General features: G+C 45.5%; 1 protein-coding gene across 6 annotated transcripts in view; it reads right to left on the bottom strand.

Moving 5' to 3' along the window:
• SRGAP3 (SLIT-ROBO Rho GTPase activating protein 3) overlaps nucleotides 1-23,656 on the bottom strand; it is a 252,413-nt gene that overhangs the window by 40,336 nt on the left and 188,421 nt on the right. For 2 of the 6 annotated variants that reach the window (XM_077857962.1, XM_077857965.1), the window contains exons 10-14: nucleotides 19,143-19,227; nucleotides 11,196-11,223; nucleotides 8,676-8,762; nucleotides 2,134-2,164; nucleotides 942-1,002 (exon numbers count right to left, since the gene is read on the bottom strand). In XM_077857962.1, the coding sequence (XP_077714088.1) occupies nucleotides 942-1,002; nucleotides 2,134-2,164; nucleotides 8,676-8,762; nucleotides 11,196-11,223; nucleotides 19,143-19,227 (292 nt within the window). Of the gene's footprint in view, nucleotides 1-941; nucleotides 1,003-2,133; nucleotides 2,165-6,139; nucleotides 6,243-6,314; nucleotides 6,597-8,675; nucleotides 8,763-11,195; nucleotides 11,224-19,142; nucleotides 19,228-23,656 lie in introns of those variants that run through there. The other 4 variants (XM_077857963.1, XM_077857964.1, XR_013357452.1 and 1 more) reach the window with 4 other exon arrangements.

Raw genomic sequence — 23,656 nt, 5'->3', positions numbered from 1 at the left:
ACATTATAATTTAGAAAAGTGTTTACTTCTAAACGGCTTTATTCCTAGTTTGGTTTGTACATAGCATGTGCTTTAAAAAAGCTTTTTTATGTCTTTCCCTAAGCAATATTGAATCTTTACCACCTGTGTCTTTTATCCCATCCTCCTAGCTCATTCCCATCAAGTCATACTTCCCTTCCTTCCCATATTAGACCTTTACACTTGCCGTGTTAACGGCTGGCTTCTTCTACTCAAATGTCACCCCCACAAAGCTGTCTTTCCTTACCGCCTTAGCCAAAACAGCCCTACTACTCTCCAGCCATTCTCTATCCCCTTTTCATTCAGTTTCTTGGCATTATCACTACCTGAAATTTTATTATTTCTCTGTTTAATTTCCTGGCCTTTCTAATTGGTAACGTAAGCTGCCTAGGGCCTGTACCTTACCTGTCTTATTCATGCTTATACTCCCATTGTCAGAACAGTGCCTGCTATGCACTCTGAAAATACATTTTTGGAGGAGTGAATGAATGAATGAATAGATGGAAGCACAAAGGAAGTTCTGGGATACCAAGGTTAGCAAATCTCAGACACTCTTATTTCCTTAATGGAACTTGGTAGAGTCAGTGAACTGACTGATTGCCCAGCTACATTCAGTATGCAAAACACAGACCTCTAAGGTCAGCTGGGAGACACGAAGGAACTGAAATGGTTCTCCTATCCAGGCCCTCCCTGATCCTTGTTTTTTTCAGTTTCTGGGTCTTCTCACCACCACCTTCATCCCCAGACATACAAGGCTCAAAAGAGCACTCAGCATAGCAGCTGTGCCAAGAAGTGTTTTCTCTCTAGGAAGCAGGGGAGTAACAGGAAATCTTCCAAGATGAATTAAAATCTCATTTCCTATGAGAACAGCCCAGCACCTGTTCTGGAGAAAGCTGAAAACACTGCCCCAAGATTGAGCTTACCATATAAATTGATGTACCGGATGCAGCTCTCGACTACAAGCGGTATAGCTTGTCCTGAATCCTTAAGGAAAAAAAAAAAATGTGAGTTGTACTGGGCTTGGCAACCAACACAGGAAAAAAGACATTGCAAACACAGATAATAAACTCAAGCCAGAATATTAGTACCATCAGATTAGTAGGAAAATAAGCAAGGAACTGCTAATCTTAAAGTCTCCACAAACAGTTAAAATAGAAAACCTTATTATGTGCAGAAAAAGGCATAGCTACGATAATTTTCAAGAAATGCTCTGTCTTCTTACTTAGCTAGGAAGAAATCAGGGCTCAGAAGGGCACATCTGGGAGGGGGAGGGAAGCCACTGCCCAGGGAGGGGCTGGCGTTGGCTCCTGAAGAACACTCTGCCTTCCTCTCCACTCTGCCCCCGCTCAACCCTATCCTCTCAGTGCTCAAGGATAAAAAGGCAGGATCAAGGCCTCCTTCTAGCACTGCAGTACCTGATGCTTGAAATAAGAACACACTATGGGAAGCAAGGATGGCCCCAAGGGTCCTTTTGAGCTCTGAGAAAGGGGGCCAAGTCTCCTCATGGGGTTACAACCTAAACATCCAGGCAGATACTTTGTTTAACAATAAATGTGTTACAAGGGAAAGTACTAGGAACAGCTAATGTGAGCCACTGACCATTGAATGGCCAACTTAGTCAAAATTGCTGAATAAGATGCAATTCTAAACATACACATGGGGGGGGGGGGCAGGGGATGAGTGTATTTTCAATTACATTTTCCTAGATGGGCCTGTGGCCATTAAGAGTTGGGCAAGGGCTAGTTTTCTCTTGGATTCCGTGATTGGTTGACCTATTCTTCCGGGTCACTTAAAGAGCCCAAAATCTTTCTTAAACTTTCTTTAAAAGGGGCCAAATTAAATTACTAACCTCCTCAGGCGAGGAAACAGCAAGGCACACGTAGTATGTTCTTGCAAAAGGACAGAAAAAAAAAAAAAAAACCCACGAATTTCGGTGCCTTTGCAGTTCCTCCACACCCCACCTGTGAGCTCTCTCCTTGGTTAATGACAGTCAGGGGGAGAGGAGGATACAATGGACCCTGAGGCGACACACGAGGTGGGTCCTGTTCTAGAAGTCAGTACTACAGACAGGTTCCATCCAGCTGAATGGGGCTAACGGCCCTTTCTAGTAAATACCTGGTTCCTGGTTCGAGCATTTCTTCTTCCTCTGATAACAAAAAATAAACAGGCAGCAGAGCAGGAGAAAAAGAAAAGATTACGCAGGAGTAAGATCAGTTAGAGTAAGCAGATCCTTCAGAGTCCGTGAACGCGGAAATGCAATGGCAGCCAGCAACGGTCCTGGGGGGACTGCCAACCAGCCTGCTGGTGGGGAGGGCCACCCCCGCCCTCAGGGCCACCTAAGAGTCTGCACCCTGCCCCTGGCCAGCCTGCTGGTGGGCCTGCCATGGATACTGGGTGGCAAAGGGGCCTCTATCAATCCTTGTCGAGCACAGGGATGGTGTGTACTGAGCACCTTCCTGATCCCACCTTTAGCTTCTCCTTGACACAGGGGCTGTTCATTCACCAAGGGGCAGGGGCCTACCTAAGACCCCCTAAGGTTAGCACAGCTATCCACAAGAAGGAGGGACACACACCTTCAGGCATCTACTGTGACACTGTCCCTGGAAGTCAATTCAGGAAACCTCACTCTTAGTACGAAGCCGATTTCACCAAGATTGTGTCTATTGGGTGCCCTCTGGATACAATCTGACAGGAATCTCCCTGCTTCCAAATTCAAACAGCTTCCCATGCTTTCCTACCAAACACCCTGGGTAGCTTTTCCTGGGTCTCCATTGGCTCTGCTCTCCTTCTTACTCTCAGTGAGAACACCTCAGGGAACCCCAAAGCTGAGAAAGGCCTGGGAGGAGGGAGGACAGTAGAGCCAAAACGCTTTTAGGATCTTGCAGGTAGAACTGGAGCCTTTACTTTCACGAAAGCCAATGAAGCTACCCATTTTCAGGGGAGCACTGTGTGTTCTTTCTCCCACATGTGCAGCAGGTCAGGCTCTGGGGTGGGAGCTACATATCATCCAGGCTCCTTGAGAGGCTGACCTGAGAAAGTGGAGGGTGTGTACCTTCTGGCTGGTGTCATCTGTCCAGTCCCCATCATCTCCACAACTGGAATTAATATGTTGGCTAAACCTACCTGAATCCTAGAACTGAGCAGAGTCTATCAGATGAGACTCTATGAGCAATCTCCTAAAAGCTAGTGACCACAGTAATGGCCAGCATTTCCATAGTACTTACTCTATGCCAGGAGCACTCTAGAAACATGGCACATATTAGCTCATTTGATCTCGTCACACACTCATAAGGAAGGTAATCAATATTCTCATCTTACAGAAACACGGTGGGGAATTCTCACTCCCAAAATTTATGATAACATTTAAATGGACTTTAAAATTTAAAAGAAAAATTGAGTTTTCTTCTGAGAAGGAAAAAAAAAATCAAGGATTCTGAAAAAGGCCAATTCCAAGGATTCTAGAAATCCATCAACGTATCCGTCATTCTTAATTTGGGGATGTTCTCCTGGCCCACTAAACGCTCATAATCAGAGTTCCAGCAACGTCATTTTACTGAAAAGCCGTTCACAGGTTTGACATTTCAAAGCTGGGCATTCTCCTTTCATGCAGAGTCTTCAAGAGAAAATTAAATTCCATTCCCAAACATTGAAGGATTGAATATATTATATGACTGCCTTTCCATTGTCTCTGGAAGCTAACCATCCCTGAGGGTGAGACCCTGCTACATGCGAGTTACACTCTTCTCGTGGAAGAGTTTGCTGAACTGCCCTGATGGTATGTGGTAAAAGTGCAGTGTGACCATAAAGAAATGCACTTGTGTTTAACAGATACACCATTTTTCTTTGATTTTTTTAGTCAAATAAGTGTTTATCCTTTCAACTAGTCCCTTGAGGGGACCAAGTGTGCACTTACTCCAACCACATGACCCGTGCCAAGCGGCTTTTGAGAGCCAGTCAGCCAGCACCCCCGTAGCATATGCCTCTGGCCATTCTGTCCCTTCAGTGGTGTTGCAAAGCTGAAGTGAATGACATTTTTCCTTCCAATGGCCAGGATGTCCATTCTAATATGAGGTTTTGGCACCACTGACCAGGGCCACGCATCAGGCTCTAAGGAAGACTGACCAAGGGCACCAATGATGATATATTTAGGATAAGAATGTGGCTTCCCAAGTGACTACCTCCTCCAAGGGGCAAACATGGTTGAAGCTGTGATGTGTTTATCAAGGGCGATAAAGTCAGACTTTCTGACAGTCACACATTCTATGTAGGAGCTTTCTAATAAAAGACTGTTTCATTAAACAGAACACCTAATTCTCAAGTCCCGTTGGGTAAGAGTCAGTTCCTTCCAAGTGCCCTGACGGATCATCTGTCTCCAAAGAGCTGAGCAAATTCAGGAAGGCATGCCTGTCTCTGAGCCTTCATTCACTGTGTTTCTCCTTTCAGGGACTCCTGTCTTGCTCCTTCCCCTCCACTCTGTTCCCATCCTTCCCTCAAAGCCTCACCAGCAGCCTCCTGTGCTCTGGGGCTCCTGGCTCTTCTTGCTCTGAGCACTCACTGCACCTGCTTCCATGCGGAGTTCACAGAGTGCTTGTCCCGGATAGCCTATTCTTTCAGTTTTCTGTGCTGAAAACCTCCTAAGCATAAGCTACACTCCTTGGGAGCAAGGAGAATAGCCAATGTGCACCTCAGTCCCCTCTCAGCTACGGAGAGTGGCTTTTCCCAGGACAAGGGGGAATGAGAAGAAGCCTTGGTGGCGACAGAAGGGGAAGAAAAGGAAAGAAGGACTCTTGACTCAGTTGTATCTTCCCATGACCTATTGGATGGCAAATTGCTCCCTGGGGGTCCCCTCCAAACAGTACCTCTTTCCTGATGCACCCAGTGGTACCCCTCCTTCTGGGATCCTCTGTGCCTCACTCCTCTGAGGTGGCCTAAAGCAGCTCTTGCTGGTGCCCACCCCTGGATGGTCCTGACTGGTGCCCTACTGTTCCACCATCTCCTGCCCCTCCTGTCCCTTCCCCAGACCTCAGCCCGCAGGCAGAGACAGCTGTGCAGCCCCAGCTGCTGGCCCTGCCCACAGTCCCATGCATGCCCTCTGCCCTCTCTCACCCCCATCCTGCAATTCCTGTGAACAGTGTGTCAGGACAGAGGAGCGAGTGTCTGGGAGGGGCAGCCTCCACGACTCCAAAATCACCAGTAAAGTCCAAGAGCATTTACTTTCCTCCTGACTGACACCAGTTATCTTTTCTGCAGAAAGTGTCTTCACTGGAAAATGGAGGGCTCTCAAATAACTGGCAGAGACCTTCCCCCCTGCTCCCCCTGACTCGTGTTCCTCAAGCATCTCCCCGACTTGTCACCTTTTGCAACTCTATGGCCAGCTTCAGTTGCCTTGAGTCGTTCATTCTATCTGGGATGCCTCGATCCTGTGCCCTTAGCATCCAGGAGACAAGAGAAACTTCCTGGGCTGAAACACTTTCATTTTTAGTTTAGGATGTACAGGGTTAATCTGGAATTCTTAAGGGACCACCTCTGCTCTTCTCTTTCCTCTCAAAATGCTTAACAAGAAGCAAAATAAGGTAGGAGAGTTTTCTCTCAAAAAATTTTATGTGTTTCCTTTGCCAGTATATTCTCAACCAAAAAATACTGGTATAAAAACACACTGCTACCCAAGAGATTTTCTTTGTGTTGCTTCCAACCAATCTCTTGGGAGGTGTGGGTGTGAAGCGAGGTAAGGTGGTTTCTCTAAGTGTCCCTGGGCCTAGCTAGGACCACAGTCACTGAAGCAGGAGAGATTGGCTGGTGGGGACCACTGCGCTGGCATCTCAATCCCACCTGGACTCCTTGGGCTGCATTGTGATCTTATCCCTCCCCTGGGGCTGAGGATCACGGGAAAGCACTTAGGATCAACTGGTCAGAGACAAAAGCAGCTCTGCCTTTCAGAAGCCCTCACTTAAAGCTAAGAGCAGGCTGCAGTGAGGAACTAGCTTGCCCCAGGGCCTGGCCCAGGGCACAACTGAAAGGTCCGGTTGGTTCTGGGCAGGGCTGTTGGCCGAGGGGAGGAGGTGGAGAAAGGCTGCCATTACATTGGGTGCATTCGCGGACTCCGTGGCTCCCCAGCAAGTACCTTAATAAACGCTTCCATACAGCCGTTAAATAGTTTATGGCTACACACTGAGAGAGGCCTAGGTCTCCTCATTTTCTGTGGTTTAGGGGGAAGACAGGGGGGCCTAGGGAAAACGGAACAAAAGAAATCAAGAAAGCAACCAACGCAAACATACAACTGGGAAAGACGCTCTTAAAACCCATGACTGGAGGAGAACACAAAATGCAAATGGAAACCCCTGAGCCCCCAGCACATTGGTGTCCAATGCTCCATCTGAAGGCCTTTGGATGTTTACAGGGATCTTAATTTACCCACAGTGTCAGGCAGGAGCAACGCTCGTGTAACACAAATGCATTCTAGATCACAAGAGGGAAATAGTATGTATCCAGGAAACCATTGCAACTCCAATCAGAGGCTGTCATCCCGCAAAGCTGACCAGATGGAGGAGGAACCAGGGGAGAGAGGTGTAATCTGCAGCCTGAGAAAGCAAGAGACTTTCAATGATGATTGGAAGGGTTAATTTTCATTCCTTGGCTTAAATTCATCACCAAGTCTCAACTCCCAATGTACCGTGGTACTGATCTTTCTAATGCCTCTCGGCATTTCTAATGCACTTGACTAATCTTTATTTCATTGATCTAAGAGCCAGGCAATTATTATTCTCATTTTAGAGATGAAGAAATTGATTCCTGGAGGGAGGTTACAGCTTTTTTGGGGTCCCCAGGTGACCTGGGGTGATGATTATATCCTGTGCTTTAGTCAAGTACACTTTTGATTAAGGCACTTTCAAATCTATCATTACACTTAATGTTAGCTCACCCCGTATGGACACCCCCATTTTACAGAGGCAGACGCTGAGGCCTAAAGAGGGGAGCTGGCAGTGTCAGGCCCCAAACTCAGGCCTCATTGGCTCCAATGCCAAGATTTTTCCCACCAGACCAGTCATGGAGCCTGAGGCCACTTGTTCACTTCCAGCCAAGGACTCATTCCATCCCATTAACCCTTGCCAGTGGAGGACCTGTTGGGTCAGGTTGAAAGTGTCTTGCTTTACTTGAGGATCTCCATTCCCTGGGCTCCACTCTTGGCTCCAGGGAGGGGAAACCATAACACAGTTCATCAGGAACAGTCAAACAGCCACAAACACTGGACCAGTTTCGAGTTGCTCACCATGCATATACCTGTGTTGGCTTATTTGCTCATCTTTCGCCACCCAAGTTGGCCTGACTCAATGCTGCCAGCCTTCCAGGGCAAAGGGCTTTCTGAGGTTAGGAGGAGGCCCCTAACTGGGAGAGGCAGTTCATTTTCAAATGGCTTGGTTCACAATTTGGGGAGCAACAAGTGGGGACCCAGCCTGGCACAGATAATGTCCACACGTGACGAGCAAAGACCTGGTCCCCCAAGTCTTGACTGATTTCTGTGAATGGGCAAGAAATCTCATGGATTGTGGAGCCAATTAAGGTGAAAGAGATTCATGCTGCCTCTGCTCACTGGCTTTGTTGTGTGTCTTCTTCAGAGGCCCAGCCATCTAGGGAAATATCATCAGCTTCTCCTACATGTTTGAGTATTGAGCAAATGCTGCTAGCTCCAGGACATGCATGGGCAAAGACACAGCTGAATCCAAATATCATGCCACCCAAACATTGGAACCAAAATAACAGCACAGACCAAAATTTTAAAAAGAAACAACAGGCAAGACCATTTCGAGCCCATCTCGGATCTATGTCAATTTGGTTAGCTAAGTCCTTTGTCATTTCTTTGTCATCGGTTACCGATATTTTGAGGATGTGGGTATGTAGGGGTTGTACTTCTTACAGTGGATCTGCTTTTGAGTTTCCAAATGCCAAGAGAGAGTGTGAAGAAAAGAAAAAGATGTGACACAAGGCCACAGGTTTTAAGTCTTAGGATTAGGAATAAGTTGAGGACAGCAACTGTGCCGTCTTGTCTCCCTCAGGTTTAGGGTTTCTATTTGTGAACATTCTCAGATGGTTGCCTTATCTCACACTACATGATACCCTCACAATGACCCTGTGAGGTAGGCGAGACTTATTAAGTCTACTTTAAACATAAGGCAAATGAGCCCATGAGAGATTAAGAAACTTTCCAAGAGTCACACCATAACATGTAATTGCAGCTGAGAGCTGAATTCAGCTCTTCCTCCTTAAGATTCTGGTGTGAATGTGAAATTGGGAAGTTGATTTTATCACAGAACATCCAGCAGTTGCTTTAAGTTACCTGTTAAACTCCCCTGGCCAGCAAAAGTAGAGATTCTTAACGCAGGTGTTGGACACCCAATATAAAAAAAAAAAACCTAGGGTGCCCAGCTGGAGGGTTTCTTAAAATAAGTCTTCAGGAATTTTTTTTCTTTAAGTTTACAAAATGGAATGAAGAGGGAAAAGGATACTTTTCCCATTTCTCCTGTCCAATCCAGAAAGCAAAGACTATTCAAATCACACTGGGATTTCTTTCCTTGTGTGGTGTTCTGGGTACTGACTGGAAATCTCTGACAAGGAAACGTAGCTATCCCAACTTTGCAGACATCACATCGATTTTGACTTACTGAGGTGCTGGGTGGGGCACAAAGCGGGGAGCAGGGGGGCAGCTCAGCCAAGGAAAGTGGGGCAGCCTAAGCCTTCCATCTCTTCTGCTGCTCAGTTGCAGAGCAAAAAGGAAAGAAAGAGAGAGGCAGGGAAAACAGGAACAGAGAAAGCCACAGAGAGGAAGAGAGAGAAACCAGAGACCAATGTCCCCTTTCTGCCTTTCAATCAAGATGAAAATTAACATACATTGGCAACATAGGAATTGGCCTCAAAGTTATTCTGTGATCAAAAGGACAGTGACGAAAATATTCCCTAGATAACCCGAAAGAGGTGGGTGTTAACATCCAAAATGGTGGCAATGTTGTAGTTCATTGGCAGTTGGGCCCTTGGAAGCTGTGCATGGGTATCTGTCAGGTGCATCTGTCTAGACAAGAAATCTCATGTGCTTTCACCACTAATCCTGACCACAGGGACAAGCTACCCTGGGTTAGGGAAGCCAGTCTGGAGTTAGAATAATCACAATCAAAGCTTATGTTTGCATCTTACTGTGCCATTTATCACATACTTTTCAAGTGCATTATTGCATCTGGTCCACCTAGCTACAGGGTTATGAATTGGGATTATTCTAAGATCAGGTTCTTAAATGTGAGGGAAAAAATGTAATGTGTTGCAGCCCACGTGCAAAAAGCAGTCTGTCTACACAAGGCCAGCAGCAAACTTGGCTGAAGGGACCTGCTCAAAGGATCATCCAAATGACGCTAACCTTGGGCAGGAAACCATGGAAGACACAGAGAGCCATAGCATAGAAACATCTCACTCAGGGCCTTTAGGATTAAATTAAAAACCACTTCAAGTTGGCAGAGCATTGCAGACAAGTTTTAAATAATTTTTGGAAGTAAGGGGAAGCTTTTAGTTTACTAACAAAGTTGCCTCTGACCTTGGCCAAGGGCCAGAGTATAGATGGCTGGGTTTGCAGTTTAGTGTAGCATATCTAAGTGGGAGGTCTGTAGTTGCAGCTTGCATTTCCCAGGCCCTAGGTCAAAGAGGGTGTGGAAGACTAAATCTCAGAAGGCTTTATTTAAAAATTTAAAAAATAAAAACAACCCTAAACTTTTCTCTGAGGTAGACCTTGGGACCTGGCCAAGGGTTCGATTACACATCTCTCCTGCAATCTGCTGGAACCATCTTCCTTTGCATGAGTTCTAGGAATTAAGAGGAAGTGAGGGATGGCTCAATTCATCCCCCATCTGTTTTCCTATTTGCAGACTTTGGTGTAAAATGTGGCTTCTGTTGTTTGGGGACTATGACAACATTCTTTTGCCAGGAAAACTAAATAAGTTAATGAGTTTGTTTCTGAAAGGTTCTTAGAAAGTGACCCTGCACATCTGCTGACCCTTGTGCTGGAAGGTCCTTGCCTGGCATTGTGAATCATCCTGATATTCCCAGACTGCCAGGGCCCAGAAGAACAGCTGTACAGCTAAGCTTCTGGAAAGCCCTCTGTCTCCCCCATCCTGGGCCTGGCAAAGTGAAAACCTCGGAGCTTTCCAAGCCTCTTCCCAGCCAGCTCTCTTCCAGATGAGCAGGAGGGAGTTGAGGGTTCATCTTTTCCCTTGCCAAGTTTAACCACTTTCCAGGATTCTGGGCCACTGGCTCAATTTGTGTTGGGCAGTGGGATAACTATTTGCTGGGAACTCGAAAGGAAAGAGATGGACCCTAAGGAACAACCAGGGCAGCAATAGGACTGCATATGGATCTAAACACTCTGAAAGAAGAGGAAAGGTCCAGTTGTTCAAAGTCAACCCCTCAGCTACCAGCTGCTGAGTGGAAAGTATTCACTGGCTCTGGTCTGCTCAGGGAAAAGCGGAAAGGGTAAGGTTTGAGCAAGCTGGAGAGAAAGCAGAAGTTGCCCATTTGTTATTTTCTTAGCAAGGGACTCCCCCATCAGTCCATCCAAGTGCCCAGGAGGTCTGAAGCCAGGGTGCGGGCAGTACAGGTATCTGTGCACGCTTACGTGGCTGTGCGCATGCATACGCCCAGTTGTGTGCCATAATGAGCCAAATCCAAAGCCTTGGCAAATGAGGACCCCAGGCTGGGCCGTCTGCCTAGGCTGGGCAGTTTGCTCAGCAGCCATAGAACAGATGGGGAGACAGGTCAACGGCTACCCCACAGCCTCTGGCCTCTACTGGTTGTCCTCGGCCACTCCACAGTATCTATTACTGTCCCACCAGAGGGAAGGCGCCAACAGAACCAGACCCCGCTTTCCCACAGCGGCTGAGAAAGGCGCCCTCCCCATCACTGGCCTGTAGGGGACGTGGCTTCACCGGCACGAGGCTAGGACAAGCAGAACAGCCAGCTTTCTCTCTCAGCACAGCCACACCATCCCCCTGGAGACACTGGGGAAGAGCTATCCCACTCTAAAAACAGCCCAGCTTCTCTGAGCTCCCACCCTCCCGCCTTCCCACCTCTCTGGCACCCCCGGCCCCCTCCCATACCCCACCCTCAGGCAGCAGGTGCAAAAAAACAAGATCCCCAACTCTTACCTGGTTGTGCCACATTCTGCTCTCTCCCCTGGAAAGAAAAGTACACATTGATGTTTAATCGTTTGTTGTTGTTGTTGCTGATTTTAACCAGCAAACATTCCTCTTTTTCTAAAGACAAGAAACAACTGAACTTGATTATTTGCAAAATGGGAGATCTAATTATGCCTAAGTAATGGTCTGCTGGAAAGAACTGAGTCTTATTAAATCCCCAGGGCCTCCTATCTGTAAGGCTATGTTCACATAAATTTCATTTTGTATTGTTCACATACATTTTTTTTTCAGTGATTTTTCTAACTGCAGCCTGCTGGCCACTTGCATTAGAATCTTCTGGGAACCTTATTAAAAATGCAGATTTGGGGGCTTTCCCATGGGCCTCCTGAATCAGAACCTCTGAGCTAAGAAGACAGGAATCTGCATTTTAACAAGTCCTCCAGGTGATCCCTTTTGTGCATGCCAAAGCTCAAGAACCCACTCGCTGCTTTCCATCAACAAAGGTTGGTTAGAGTGTCCCTCATATGTGTGGCCCTGAAGAGCAGCAGCCATAAGACACCTCTTGCTGTTCCGAAACCAGTCACACCCCTGCCCCCACACCCCTCCTGCCTTCATTCCCACTTGAAGATCTTCCTGCTTCCTTCACTGGAAAAGAAAATCAGTAAGACAGATCTTGGCATGCCTCCATAAGACGCACTCACCGACATGTGCCTGCCTGTCCACCCTCTACCTCTTCTCCTCTCCAGTATTCTGGAGAAGCGTCCCGATTCTGTCAAGACCCAGCTCTCGTTGTGCTCTGGGTCCCAGCCCCTCTGCTGCTCTCCGGGGCTCTGTTTCTGCAGGTGCCCCGCCCCCTTCCCTGGATATCACCAATCTCTTTTCTTCTGGATCCATTTCCAACAGCATATAAACATGTTCTAGAATCACCAATCTCTTTTCTTCTGGATCATTTCCATCAGCATATAAACATGTTTATATGTTCAAACCTAGCTTTGAAGCCTCCCCTGGGCCCCCCTTCTCCCTCTAACTCCATCCCTTTTTCTCTCCTTTACAGCAAAGCCTGCTGAAGGAGCTGTCTGGGAGGCATTGTTGCTTCTCTTGTTCACCACACTGAGGTTGGCTTCTGGCCTCACCATCCACAGAGCCTGCCTGTTCCGTGGGGCCGAGTCCACGGTCTTCTCTGCCCTTCCCTGATTTCTCGGCACCATCACCTCAGCAAATCGCTCTCTTCCTCTTACAAAGCTTTCTCCTTGATTTTCACAACCCTGCATGTGCCCAGTGTCCCTCCTGCCTTCCAGGCTGTTCCTCGGTTTCTCTTGCTGTCTCCTCACCTCCCCAGGCTCTGACCTCCAAAGGAGGGGATGCCCTCGGAGGTGTACCTGAACAGATCTCTTCCTACAGACCCTCTCTGGGTAACCTAAGTGCTTACCAAGGACTCCCTAAATCTTATCCCCAGATCTTCTATTTCCCTGGAACCCCAGACTACTGGCCACTGCCTTCGTTTTAACAGCTCTATCAAAGCATAATTTACACAGCATAAAATTCACCCATTTGAAATGTATGATTCAGTTATTTAGTAAATATTCAAAGTTATGCAACCATCACCACAATTCAATTTTAGAACATTTCCTTCACACAAAAAAAGATCCTTTCTGCCAATTCACAGCCACTCCTTCTTCCCATCCCCAGTCTATGGTAACTGCTAATCTACTCTCTATGTCTATGGATTTGTTGATTCTGGATATTTTTATAAAAATGGAATCATGTGGGGTGCCTGGGTGGCTCAGTCAGTTAAGCGTCTGCCTTCGGCTCAGAGTCCTGGGATCGAGCCCCACATTGGGCTCCCTGCTTGGCGGGGAGCCTGTTTCTCCTCTCTCTCTGCCTGCTGCTCCCCCTGCTTGTGCTGTCTCTCTGTCAGATAAGTAAATAAAATATTTTTAAAAAATTGAATCATGCAATCCACAGTCTTTTGCATTTGGCTGATTTCATTTAGCATATGCTTTTGAGGTTTATCCATACAGCACGATTCAGTACTTCATTCCTGTTATGGTGCAGCAGAGACTCTCTAGGCCAGAGCTGTCCAATAGAAATATAATGTAAGCCACAATTTCTAGCAGCCACATTACAAAAATCGAAGAGAAATAAGTGAGATTAATTTTAATAACATATTGTATTTAACTTAATACATGAAAATGTCATTTCAACATGTATCAATATAAAAACTCATAAAATATTTTTTTGTATTAACTCTTTGAAATCTGGTATTCATTTTACACATCCTAATTCAGACTAGCCACGTTTCAAGTGTTGGATAGTGGCCGCATACTGGATAGCTCGACTCTAGAGTCCCATCCAGCATTCACATGAAAGGACTTTTTAGAAGAGAGAACTGAGCATTTATGTTCTCTACAGACAACAAGACTGAATGAGAACAGGGACAGAAATGAGGGGAAGAAGAGAGGAACAGAGGTCTGAAAATAGAACCTGAAGGGAATCAACACACAATCCTGACCAATGCCACAAGCAGTTACAAGAGTGACTGCAATTAGTTGAAATGAAGCCAAAGACCAAAGCAGGAAAGGAGAAAAGTTAGGCAAAATGGAAATATCTCTTCTGCTTACTGTGATTATGTGTCTGGAGCCTCAGTCAAATTCCCACCAGATGTCAAGTGACAGTTTCACATAGACCTAAGACCTCGAGTTGCAGCTAATGCAACCCATCAAAGAGGTCAGCCAATGGCCTGTACTATCAAGCACACCATTTCCTATAGTTAGCTACAGTTAGCTGTAACTCTGACTCCAAAGGGAACCTGTGAGGTGTTTCCTGTTCCACCCTCTCTTGGTTCCAAAATCACACACCCCTCTACGTGCTCGCCATGGTCCAGCCACACTGCCCTCCTTTTACTTCTGACTTACTGTGTTCCTTCCCAGCTTCACACACACTGTTCCCTCTGCCCTGACACTCTTTCCTTCATCCTTCCATCTCTGCTTGAATGTCACTCCCCTCTAAGGCCTTCCTGCTTACCCAACCTAAAGCAAGTCTCCCCTCCTGCGTCCCATCCCCACCCCCATATACACAGTTGTCCTCTATCTCCATTCATGACACTTACCACGGTTATAATTCTTTATTTAGTAGTTTGTTTACTGTTTGGGGTCTGCCTTCCTCATAAGGGCAGGAGCCTTGTCTGTCTTATGTTCACTGTACCCCCAGTCCTGGCTGAGCAAAGCACCTATGCTTTTGGATAATGAATGGACAGATAAGGGCAGGAAGGGAATAAGTGGGGAGGGATGAATCTAAGCATTCAAGTTCTGCAGCAGAATGTCAGAAATGCTCAAGGCAGACTTGTCCCTAGCACAGAATTGAACATATTCCCCTTCAGCTTTAAACTCATATTCTAGCTCTCAAGAACCACATGATCAACATCTTTTGGAATCTGTTTTCTCAACTTGTAGCAAATATCGGAAATCAAAAATTTTCTACCCTTCACCTTCTGAGATCTGTTGGGATTTTTAAAAACATATTTTATAGTTAGTGGCTCAGTCGTTTTCAGAAGGGTCAGATTGTCTGGTCCTGGTGGACACTGGCTCCATAATGTGCTATTAAATCTTGGTCTGAAAAGGTTATGTCCCATCCCTTTTATAGACGATGCACTATGCATTCTTGAAGAGCTATAGTAAACTGAAAAGCCACTCGTATATTGGTTATAAACCCTGGAGCTTACAGACTACCCAGAGCAGTAAAAAGGTCAGAGATCTAAGATTCAGACATAATGATAAACTAAGAATCCTCTGGCCAATAAAACAGCATAGCAACAGCCAAGGGGGATATAGGGGTGTGTTCTTGTTTCCAAGATGTGGCAGTGACACTTACAACAAGGAATGCTGATTCACAGGGCACCTAGAAGCTTTTTGACTTGTGTGTCTGGGATCAACCATGTTAAAAAAATTTGCTTCTAAGTGAGTGCAACTCAAAAGACCTTGTGTTTCCACTAACTCGTGGCTTCTCTGAACTATGCTGTCAAAACAGTCCTTGAGAGAAATGGATTACATGATACATTTCATTTTTTTTAAAGGCTTGTATAAGATGAGCACGGGTGTTATGCTATATGTTGGCAAACTGAATTTAAATATTTTTTAAAAGAAATATATTTTTAAAATAAAATAAAAAATGATAAAAAAAATAAAAAGGCTTGTAACTTCTCAAAGTATTCTGCTTGGCCATGGATTTCTTACCTGTTTCCAAAATTTCCAGAGTGTCCCTCCCAATACAAAATAGCCCTCTGAGGACATAAAAAGTCTACTGGTGCAGGTGTAACCCTCCCCCAGCCCACTCCCAGAAGAGCTTACTACTGAATGGAAGAGTCAGTGTGTGGAGGTAGAGGTGAATCTTCGATTGACAGTCAGCAGAGTGAAGGAGCAGAGATTCAGTCTGCCCAATTTTTTCATGCCCCCGTTGTCCAATGGGCAAGAATCTGACCAATGTAAGTCAATGCACATCCCTCCCTTTCACACAGTGAAGGAAGAGTATCCACATCGACCCTTATCAGGCAGCAAGGATACAGAAGAAACTCCAGATTTGGTCTCAGCTGCAGTTCTTTTCAGTAATTTGGTAATTTATTAACTTTAGAAATAACAGTGTACCTGTGTTCATTACTTATGACGAATACACCCTACTCAGTGATGTCAATAACAGGAAATACTGGATGTAGAGTAGAACTAACTGTACTATCCTTGCAAATTTCCCACAAATCTAAGTATATTTTATTTATTTATTTTTAAATATTAATTAATTAATTTATGAGAGTGAGAAAGAGAGAGTACAGGGGCGGTGCAGCAGGGTGAGGGGTGGTGTGGAGAGAAAGAGACAGAATCCCAAGCAGACTCCATGCTGAGTGCAGATCCCAACGTGGGGCTTGATCTCATGATCCTGAGAGCGTGACCTGAGCTGAAACTAAGAGTTGGATGTTCAATCGACTGAGCCACCCAGGTGCTCCTAAAACAAAGTCTTATCTTTTAAATAAAAACCCAAAATCTCTTCAGCATCGACCAGTCTAACAAGACCCATCCCAGTATTCCAAAGAAGCACAATGGCTTTTTTCCATGGCTGGCTTACTAGAGAACAGGACTCTGGAGATTCTTTTCAATGGCTCTTCCTTAGCAGCCCTTATACCTCAGAAGTTGCATTTTCCTGCGGTTTTTCATTGCTATTTGGCCTAAAACTCAGAAGGAGGACTGGTAAATCATATCTCAGAGCAAGGTGGAGCTGAAGGCTAAAGAAACTTGGAAGACCAAATTGGTCAGGAGTTATGCCAATCCAAACTAATTTTTATTATTTCATTAAGGCTATTCAGGCAAGGGCAGTAATAAAAGGTTGCATCAGATAGCATGCATGGGTGAGCTGAGGAGAAGCACTTTCTAATCTGGGATCTTAGTTTTTAAACAAATATCTGGCTTTCTAAATCCAGGGCACCCGATTTTGAAAATATAAGTTAACTACCAACTCATATGGACCTGCCTTTTGGTGCATGGCTCTGAGAAACATCCCCCAGTCCGCCCTGGGGCCAGGGGCCATAAAACCAATCCTCCACTTCAGTGCTAGTTGTGGAAGCTGCCCCTGTCACCGTATCTGAGCTCCTCTCTAGGACTTTCTGGCTCTTCCCTTCCCCTCCATTCTCCTTGCTTTGGTGGCTTCTTTGCTGCCCTACTCCTTCGCAGCCCCGCTCACCTGGCCCAGTGTGGAAATGTCAGGATGGGCAAAATGGAGAGGGCTGTCAGGGAAAATGAAGAAAAAAAAAAAGCCCATTGCAACTCACTCCTCCCCATTCTTACCCCCAGTCAATGAGTTTTGACAAGTGTATATACCTCCATACAACCAGTACCCAAATCAGGCTACAGGACATTTTCATCACTCCCAGAAGTTCCCCAGCTAGAAGTCACAGAACTAATCTATGTTGATAGAAAGAAGTCACATCAGTGACTGCCTGGGGTCGGGGGGGGGGGGGGGTGAGGGATTAACCTCAAAGGGTTACAAAATAGCTTTGGGGGTGACAGAAATGTTCTATATCCTGATCTGGGTTGTATATGTTTGTCAAAACTGATTTCTATGCAAAATGGGTAGATTTTACTGTATGTAAGTTATATGTCCATAGAGTCAATTGAAAAAAATTCTACTGATACTAATTTCAAAACCCTGGTTATTTCTCCAAGTCCTAGTTATTGATCTTTCTTGAACTGGGCCCAGGGTGATCCCTTCCTCTCCTGGATCATGCCCTCAGAGTCTGCAGTGTTCACCTAGTCATTTAACCAGGTGTGTGACTTAATGTCATTTAACAAATGTCATTTGTTTTTTTTTTTTACGAATTCATGAACTGTTTCCATACTAAATTATAGGAGCCTTGAGGCTGTGAAACTATAACTTCTGTTTCCTCTAAAGCATAGGGCTCACAAAGGCCAAGCATCGCAGATCCTAGCTACCCACTTGATTGGTGCCGACTGGACAGTGTCAGAGAAGACTCGGTGGCCAGAGCAGAGCCACTAGAATGCGCACCCATCTGGAGAAGAGAGTGATTCAGTAGGGGGACAAGGACATGTTGTGGGTGGCAAGCCTCCACTGGCCAATGAGGGCCAGCCCCATGCCCCGCTCTGATTCTCATCAGTCACATTCCTCCTTCTCTGAAAAACCCGGTTGATCTCAAGCTGTCATCTTGAGATCTACTAGTATCATCACCTTGGAAATTCCCTCCATCTCTCTCATGTTGGGGTCCCCTATTTCCCAGACCCCATGCTGTTTTTCCTTTAGGTAGAGCACGTTGTTCAGCCAACAGCCCTCTCCAACAGAATATAAGAATATATCTGGATGTGGAGCTCCAAGTAGCACCGAGCAACTTCAGAAACCCCAGGTCAGTTCCTCTCCGCATACCTGAGCCGCACACCAGTTTCTAGGTCCACCAGGATTTGCTGCAGACCATCCCTGACTTGGAGCCTAGTGCATGTCCTGATGACCTTTCCATTCAGTGACTGTTAACTGAGTCCCTACTGTGAGCCAGGCACTGTTCTAGGCACTGGAGATAAAGTGGTGAACAAAGTAAACAAGAAAATTTATTGAAGATTGAAGATATGATACTGTTGGGGTGGAGGTGTGACCAAAGGTAATAAGCAAATGAACAAATAATTAAAAGGATGGTGATGAGTGAGATGAAGAAAATCAAACAGAGAGAGTTTTGGGACAGAGGTGGTGATTTCTTAAGGTTGGGGGGTAAGAAGAGTCTCACTGAGGAAGTGACATCTAAAGGATAAGGAGCCACCCACAGTGAGATCTGGGGTAATGACATTCCAGTCAGAGAGAACAGCAGATGCAAAGGCCCAGGGGCAGGAACAAGCTCAATAAGTTTTGAATGGCAGAAAGCTTAGTATGGCTGGAGCAATGATTAATGAGGTCAGAGAAACAGGCAGAGGTCAAATGATGTAAGGCTTCATGTACCATGAGAGCACTGGGATTTTATTCCAATTGGCACCAGAGGCCTTTGGGTAATTTTAAATCTACTCCCCACAACTCTCAAGGATCAAACTTTTGCTTACATATATGAATTTTTATTTTTTGGACCTAGACTCCGGCCAGGCACTCCACTAGTATTCCTGGCAAACAATATCTGCTGATGAGCATCAGTGCAAACCTCTGTGCTCCTGGATTCCCACTCCCTTCCCACTGGGGACCCTTTTCATCACTTTGCCTTGGATCCTCCCCGAAAACCCAAACTAATACTTCTGGTTGCCTCGTGTTTTCTGCAGCCAGACTACACCCCTTTCGGCATCTATACCAGCCTGCCCCATCCTGCCAGCTGACTCTGGTACCAGGCCTCATTCTGCCACATGCCCCATGTTAAAGGCTGAAATGTCTTAAAGGACCGCAACAAAACAAGCACCCCTCCTCACAGCCTCCACCGCCCAACCAACTCACCTTCACCCAGGGTCTGCTTGAGTAAGTCATGCTTGGCCTGTAGCTTAGTGATGAGGTTACTGCCGTTCACATATTCTTTAAATTTCTGTAAGACACAAAGCACAGGGGCATTACAGACAGTAGGGCCAAGTCACACGGTCTCTGCCTCTGGAACCAACCTCTGTGCTGGGGAGGTCAAAGGGAGATCACGTCACCCTCCAGGACTCCAGCATGGGGAGAAGAGGGGCCTCTGACCTGCTCCTCTGCTCTTCTCCATCAGCCCCCAGCTCTGCCAAGCATGGTTCTCCGGCCTATGAATTTCAGGCCACTTTGCGGAAATATAATGAAAGCTCATGGGGAATGTGAGCAGTGAAAGGTGCTTTTGTCAGGTGAGGACTGTGGGGGTCCCTAGCAGATGGCTTCGTTAGTCATCAGGCTCCACTGTGCTTCTGGGCCACAGGCAATAAAAATAGGAATCATCTCTGGGGGCACCCAGCAGAGGCAAGAGTGCTTTATCAGATGTGTCACAGAGGAGCCTCCTATCGAGCCTTTCTTTTCATCTGGCCCCACTCTGAAGGAGGAAAGGCTATGCAGGTCCCTAAAGACATTCCTATTAAAATAACCTGAACTGCATTGGGGGATACAATTTTCTTCTTTTTATAGATGACACAGGTGAGGCTAGCATAGGGAACTGATTTGCCCAGGGGCCCTGGGACCTGAAGGTTGCCTCTAGTTCAGGGACCTTGTCAAGCACAATGCACTTCAGAGTGGTACATGGGGACAGGACCCACCAGAACAGAAACTCATCCACCTGTGCCCAAATTCAGCGGGATCTCAACCACACCTACACACAAGTACCAGCTTTCCTTGCCCACACCGTATCACCCAAACACAGGCCCAGAGCCCCCTCAACTGGGGCGTGTTTTGCTAGACTGTGAGCCACTATTGGTGGGGTCCACAGCCAATTTGTTTTGGGCTCCCCGGTGCTTATAGCTGTGCCTGGCATATATAGCCAGTGCTGAGAAAGTGTGCCGAAGCCCTGACCTTGTAGGGGCTGACACAGAAGAGAGGACAGCTAATAAAGAAAGGGAAATACACAATTAGTCAGCTGCTGGTGAATGCTAGGAATAAAGATAAGGCAGGAATGGGGGCCTATGAACCAGGGCAGCCCTCACTGCAAAGTTGCCCTGGGAATGTAGGCCTGAAGAAGCAGAGGAAAGGGCCATGTGGGTACACATGGGTACATGGGGGAAGGAACATTCTCAGCAGATGCAACAGCAATTGCAAATGCCCTGAAAATGAAGGCACAGGATGGTATGATTGCCCCATAGTTGCCAGCTAGTTTCTCACAAAGAAATCCAGTTTATTGCCCAAGCCAGAATGCTCAGAAAGGGGTGCAGAGGAGCAAACAAGTGAACCATAGAGGCTTGAGACAGCCCAGTATGACCTGTAAAGGAACATCTGGAAAATCACCATTGTCGCACTGAAGACAGTTGTAGGGTAAAGGCCCATAGGATGGGGGCTGACATGTGAACAGATCAGATTGGGATCATCCCACCCTGGCCCCAACTTGATAGGTTTCTGGAATAGCAGGGCTGGCAGGAGGTGGTGTGTCCTCTCTCCTCAGCCATAATCCTTCTTGGGTCCTAGGACCTAGTCTTATTAATAAGTACTCCTTCTTGCACCTGCAGAACACTTGGCAGTTTTCAGGCTTATACCTTTGGTCCTCATCACAATTCTGGATAGCAAAAGTTGGGGGGGGGGGGGGCGTTGTCATTCCCATTCTAGTCAGAAGGAGACAGAAGCTCAGAGCTGTGGCTACTTGGTATACACCTTGAGCAGATTACTCCCTGCCCTCCTCAGGGTAAAATGACAGTAGACTCAGCTTTCTCCAAGTGTGGTGCGGCCTCCAACCTGGCTGGGGAGAGGGTCAAAATGCAGATTCCTCCTCAAGAATACTGGCAGTCACTAATTTCATACCTGAAGAAGATACCAGACCGATTCAGATAATTTCCAGGGCCCACCTCTGGGTGGGTGGTATGCTGGGAATCTATGTTTTTAACAAGCTTACTACATGATTCGAATGCATACTTCAGTGTGATAACTGCTCTTCTCTAGGCTCTCTGTGGATGCTTCCAACACCCTCTGCTCTTATCACATGTTTAAAAATTCACCATAAGAAGCACAGCTGAGGTATAAGCAGGTATTTTCCCCATCATGCCCTGCTGCTCCTGATAGTTGAAGCTCTAACCCAAACAAATAATTCACATCTCGGTGGGTTATTTACTGGTTAGTGGAAGTTATACCCCAGGGTTCTGCCTACTTTTTCCAAGCTTCATCCAGGCTTCAAATATGACCCACCATGGAAAGAATGCCATCAAATTGTATTGATGTTTGCATTAAAAGGAATATTATGTCCTTTAAAATGCCTAAAACAGGGGACCCCTGGGTGGCTCAGCGGTTTGGCGCCTGCCTTTGGCCCAGGCGCAGTCCTGGAGTCCCAGGATCGAGTCCCACATCGGGCTCCTGGCATGGAGCCTGCTTCTCTCTCTGCCTGTGTCTCTTCCTCTCTATGTGTATCATGAATGAATAAATGAATGAATGAATGAATAAATAAATGAATAAATATATAAATAAATCTTTAAAATAAAATAAAATGCCTAAAACAATGTCACAACATCAAGTTATGAGATGTACTAGCCAACCAGGTTGCTAGATTAAATATTAAAATTAAAATATAACATCCATGACCCTTAATCATCAACATTGGTGAATTCTGTCTTTTAATTTCCAGCAGGATAGACCCCCTTCTCTGCTTCTACCACCCAGATTTCTTTGTTTCTGCTGCCAACATGAATTAAAGTGAATTAATATTCATTAATATTCATATGCGCTCCTTAATCTCTGTAACACATAAAATTTTCTTTGTAAACACAGTAGGTCTTGAGTGGAAGTGGAGAACCCCAGAAATTGGCACAGGCTCATTCACTAAGACTAGTTTTATTATCTTTCTTGAAAACAACAAAGTCAAACAGTGATGACCAAGGAAATGCTATACATGTTTTCAACAAGGGATTGAACAAGGCCTATCACAAGTTGGAGCCGGATGTCAGAACTGGGTGGGTCTGTGACTAAATGACCACAATCTAAAAGTTCTGATCAGCGGATCAATTTCAGCCATGGCATGTTTTAAATAGCTCTATGTTTGGCCTTGGCTCTGGCATACCCCCTAGTTTTTTTTTTTTTATTGACAAACTTGAAGGTGTGAAAGCCACACTCACTGAACCTGCAGACAACATAAGGTTTAGGTCTGAAGAGACAGCACATATGTTGAACAACTGGAACAAGACCTTGACAGTCTGGAGCCACGAACTAAATCCTTCAAGAGGATTTAGTTGGTAATTGGTAATTGGTAATTGGTAACAAACATAAGACCTACCCAAGACATCACCTTTAGGAGGAAGGTAACCTGGTTTAATGACAGTATGTAGGGAATAAAGATTTAACTGATAGCAACTTTAAATATAGATACATATGTGTGTGTGTGTATACTAAATATGTAATTTTAGTTAAAAAAGAATATTATGAAAAATTACACGCCAACAAACTGAATAAGCTAGAATAGTTTGAGAAGAATAGGCATTAACTCTTCTTTAAAAGTTTGGTAAAATTCACCTGTGAAGTCATCTGCCCCTGGACTTTTGTTCATTGGGAGTTAATACCTATTCTTAAACCATTCCAAAAAGTGGAAGAGGAAGAAAAGCTTCTAGATTCATTCTATGAGGCCAACATTGCCTTGATACCAAAATCAGATAAAGATATTACAAAAAGAGGGATCCCTGGGTGACTCAGCGGTTTAGCGCCTGCCGTAGGTCCAGGGTGTGATTCTGGAGACCCTGGATCTAGTCTCACATCGGGCTCTCAGCATGGAGAGCCTTTGTCTCTGCCTGTGTCTCTGCGTCTCTCATGAATAAATAAATAGTTGTTTTTTTTTTTTTTTTTAAAGATACTACAAAAAGAGAGAACTACAGGCTAATATCTCTGATGAACATAGATGCAAAAATTCTCAACAAAATATTAGCAAACCAAATCCAATCACACATTAAAAAAATCATTCACCACAATCAAGTGGGATTTATTCCTGGGATGCAAGGGTGGTTCAATATTCACAAATCAGTCAACACAATACATCAACAGAGAAAGGATAAAAGCTATGGATGAAGAAAAAGCATTTGACAAAGTACAACAACCAATCATGATTAAAACCCTTGTCAAAGTAGGTTTAGAGGGAATATACCTCAATATATTGAAGGCTATAAATGAAAAACCCACAGTTAATATCATAGTCAATGGTGAAAAACAGAGCTTTTCCCATAAGATCAGGAACACGACAAGGATGTCCACTTTCACCACTTTTATTCAACATAGTACTGGAAGTCCTAACCACAGCAATCAGACAACAAAAAGAAATAAAGGCATCCAAATTGGTAAGGAAAAAGTAAAACTTTCACTATTTGCAGATGACATGATACTAT

This window comes from Canis aureus, chromosome 19 (assembly GCF_053574225.1).
Source record: "Canis aureus isolate CA01 chromosome 19, VMU_Caureus_v.1.0, whole genome shotgun sequence".
Classification (NCBI taxonomy): Eukaryota; Metazoa; Chordata; class Mammalia; order Carnivora; family Canidae; genus Canis; species Canis aureus.
Note: the sequence above shows the minus strand (reverse complement) of the source record. Positions and strands in the feature narration are given on the sequence as shown.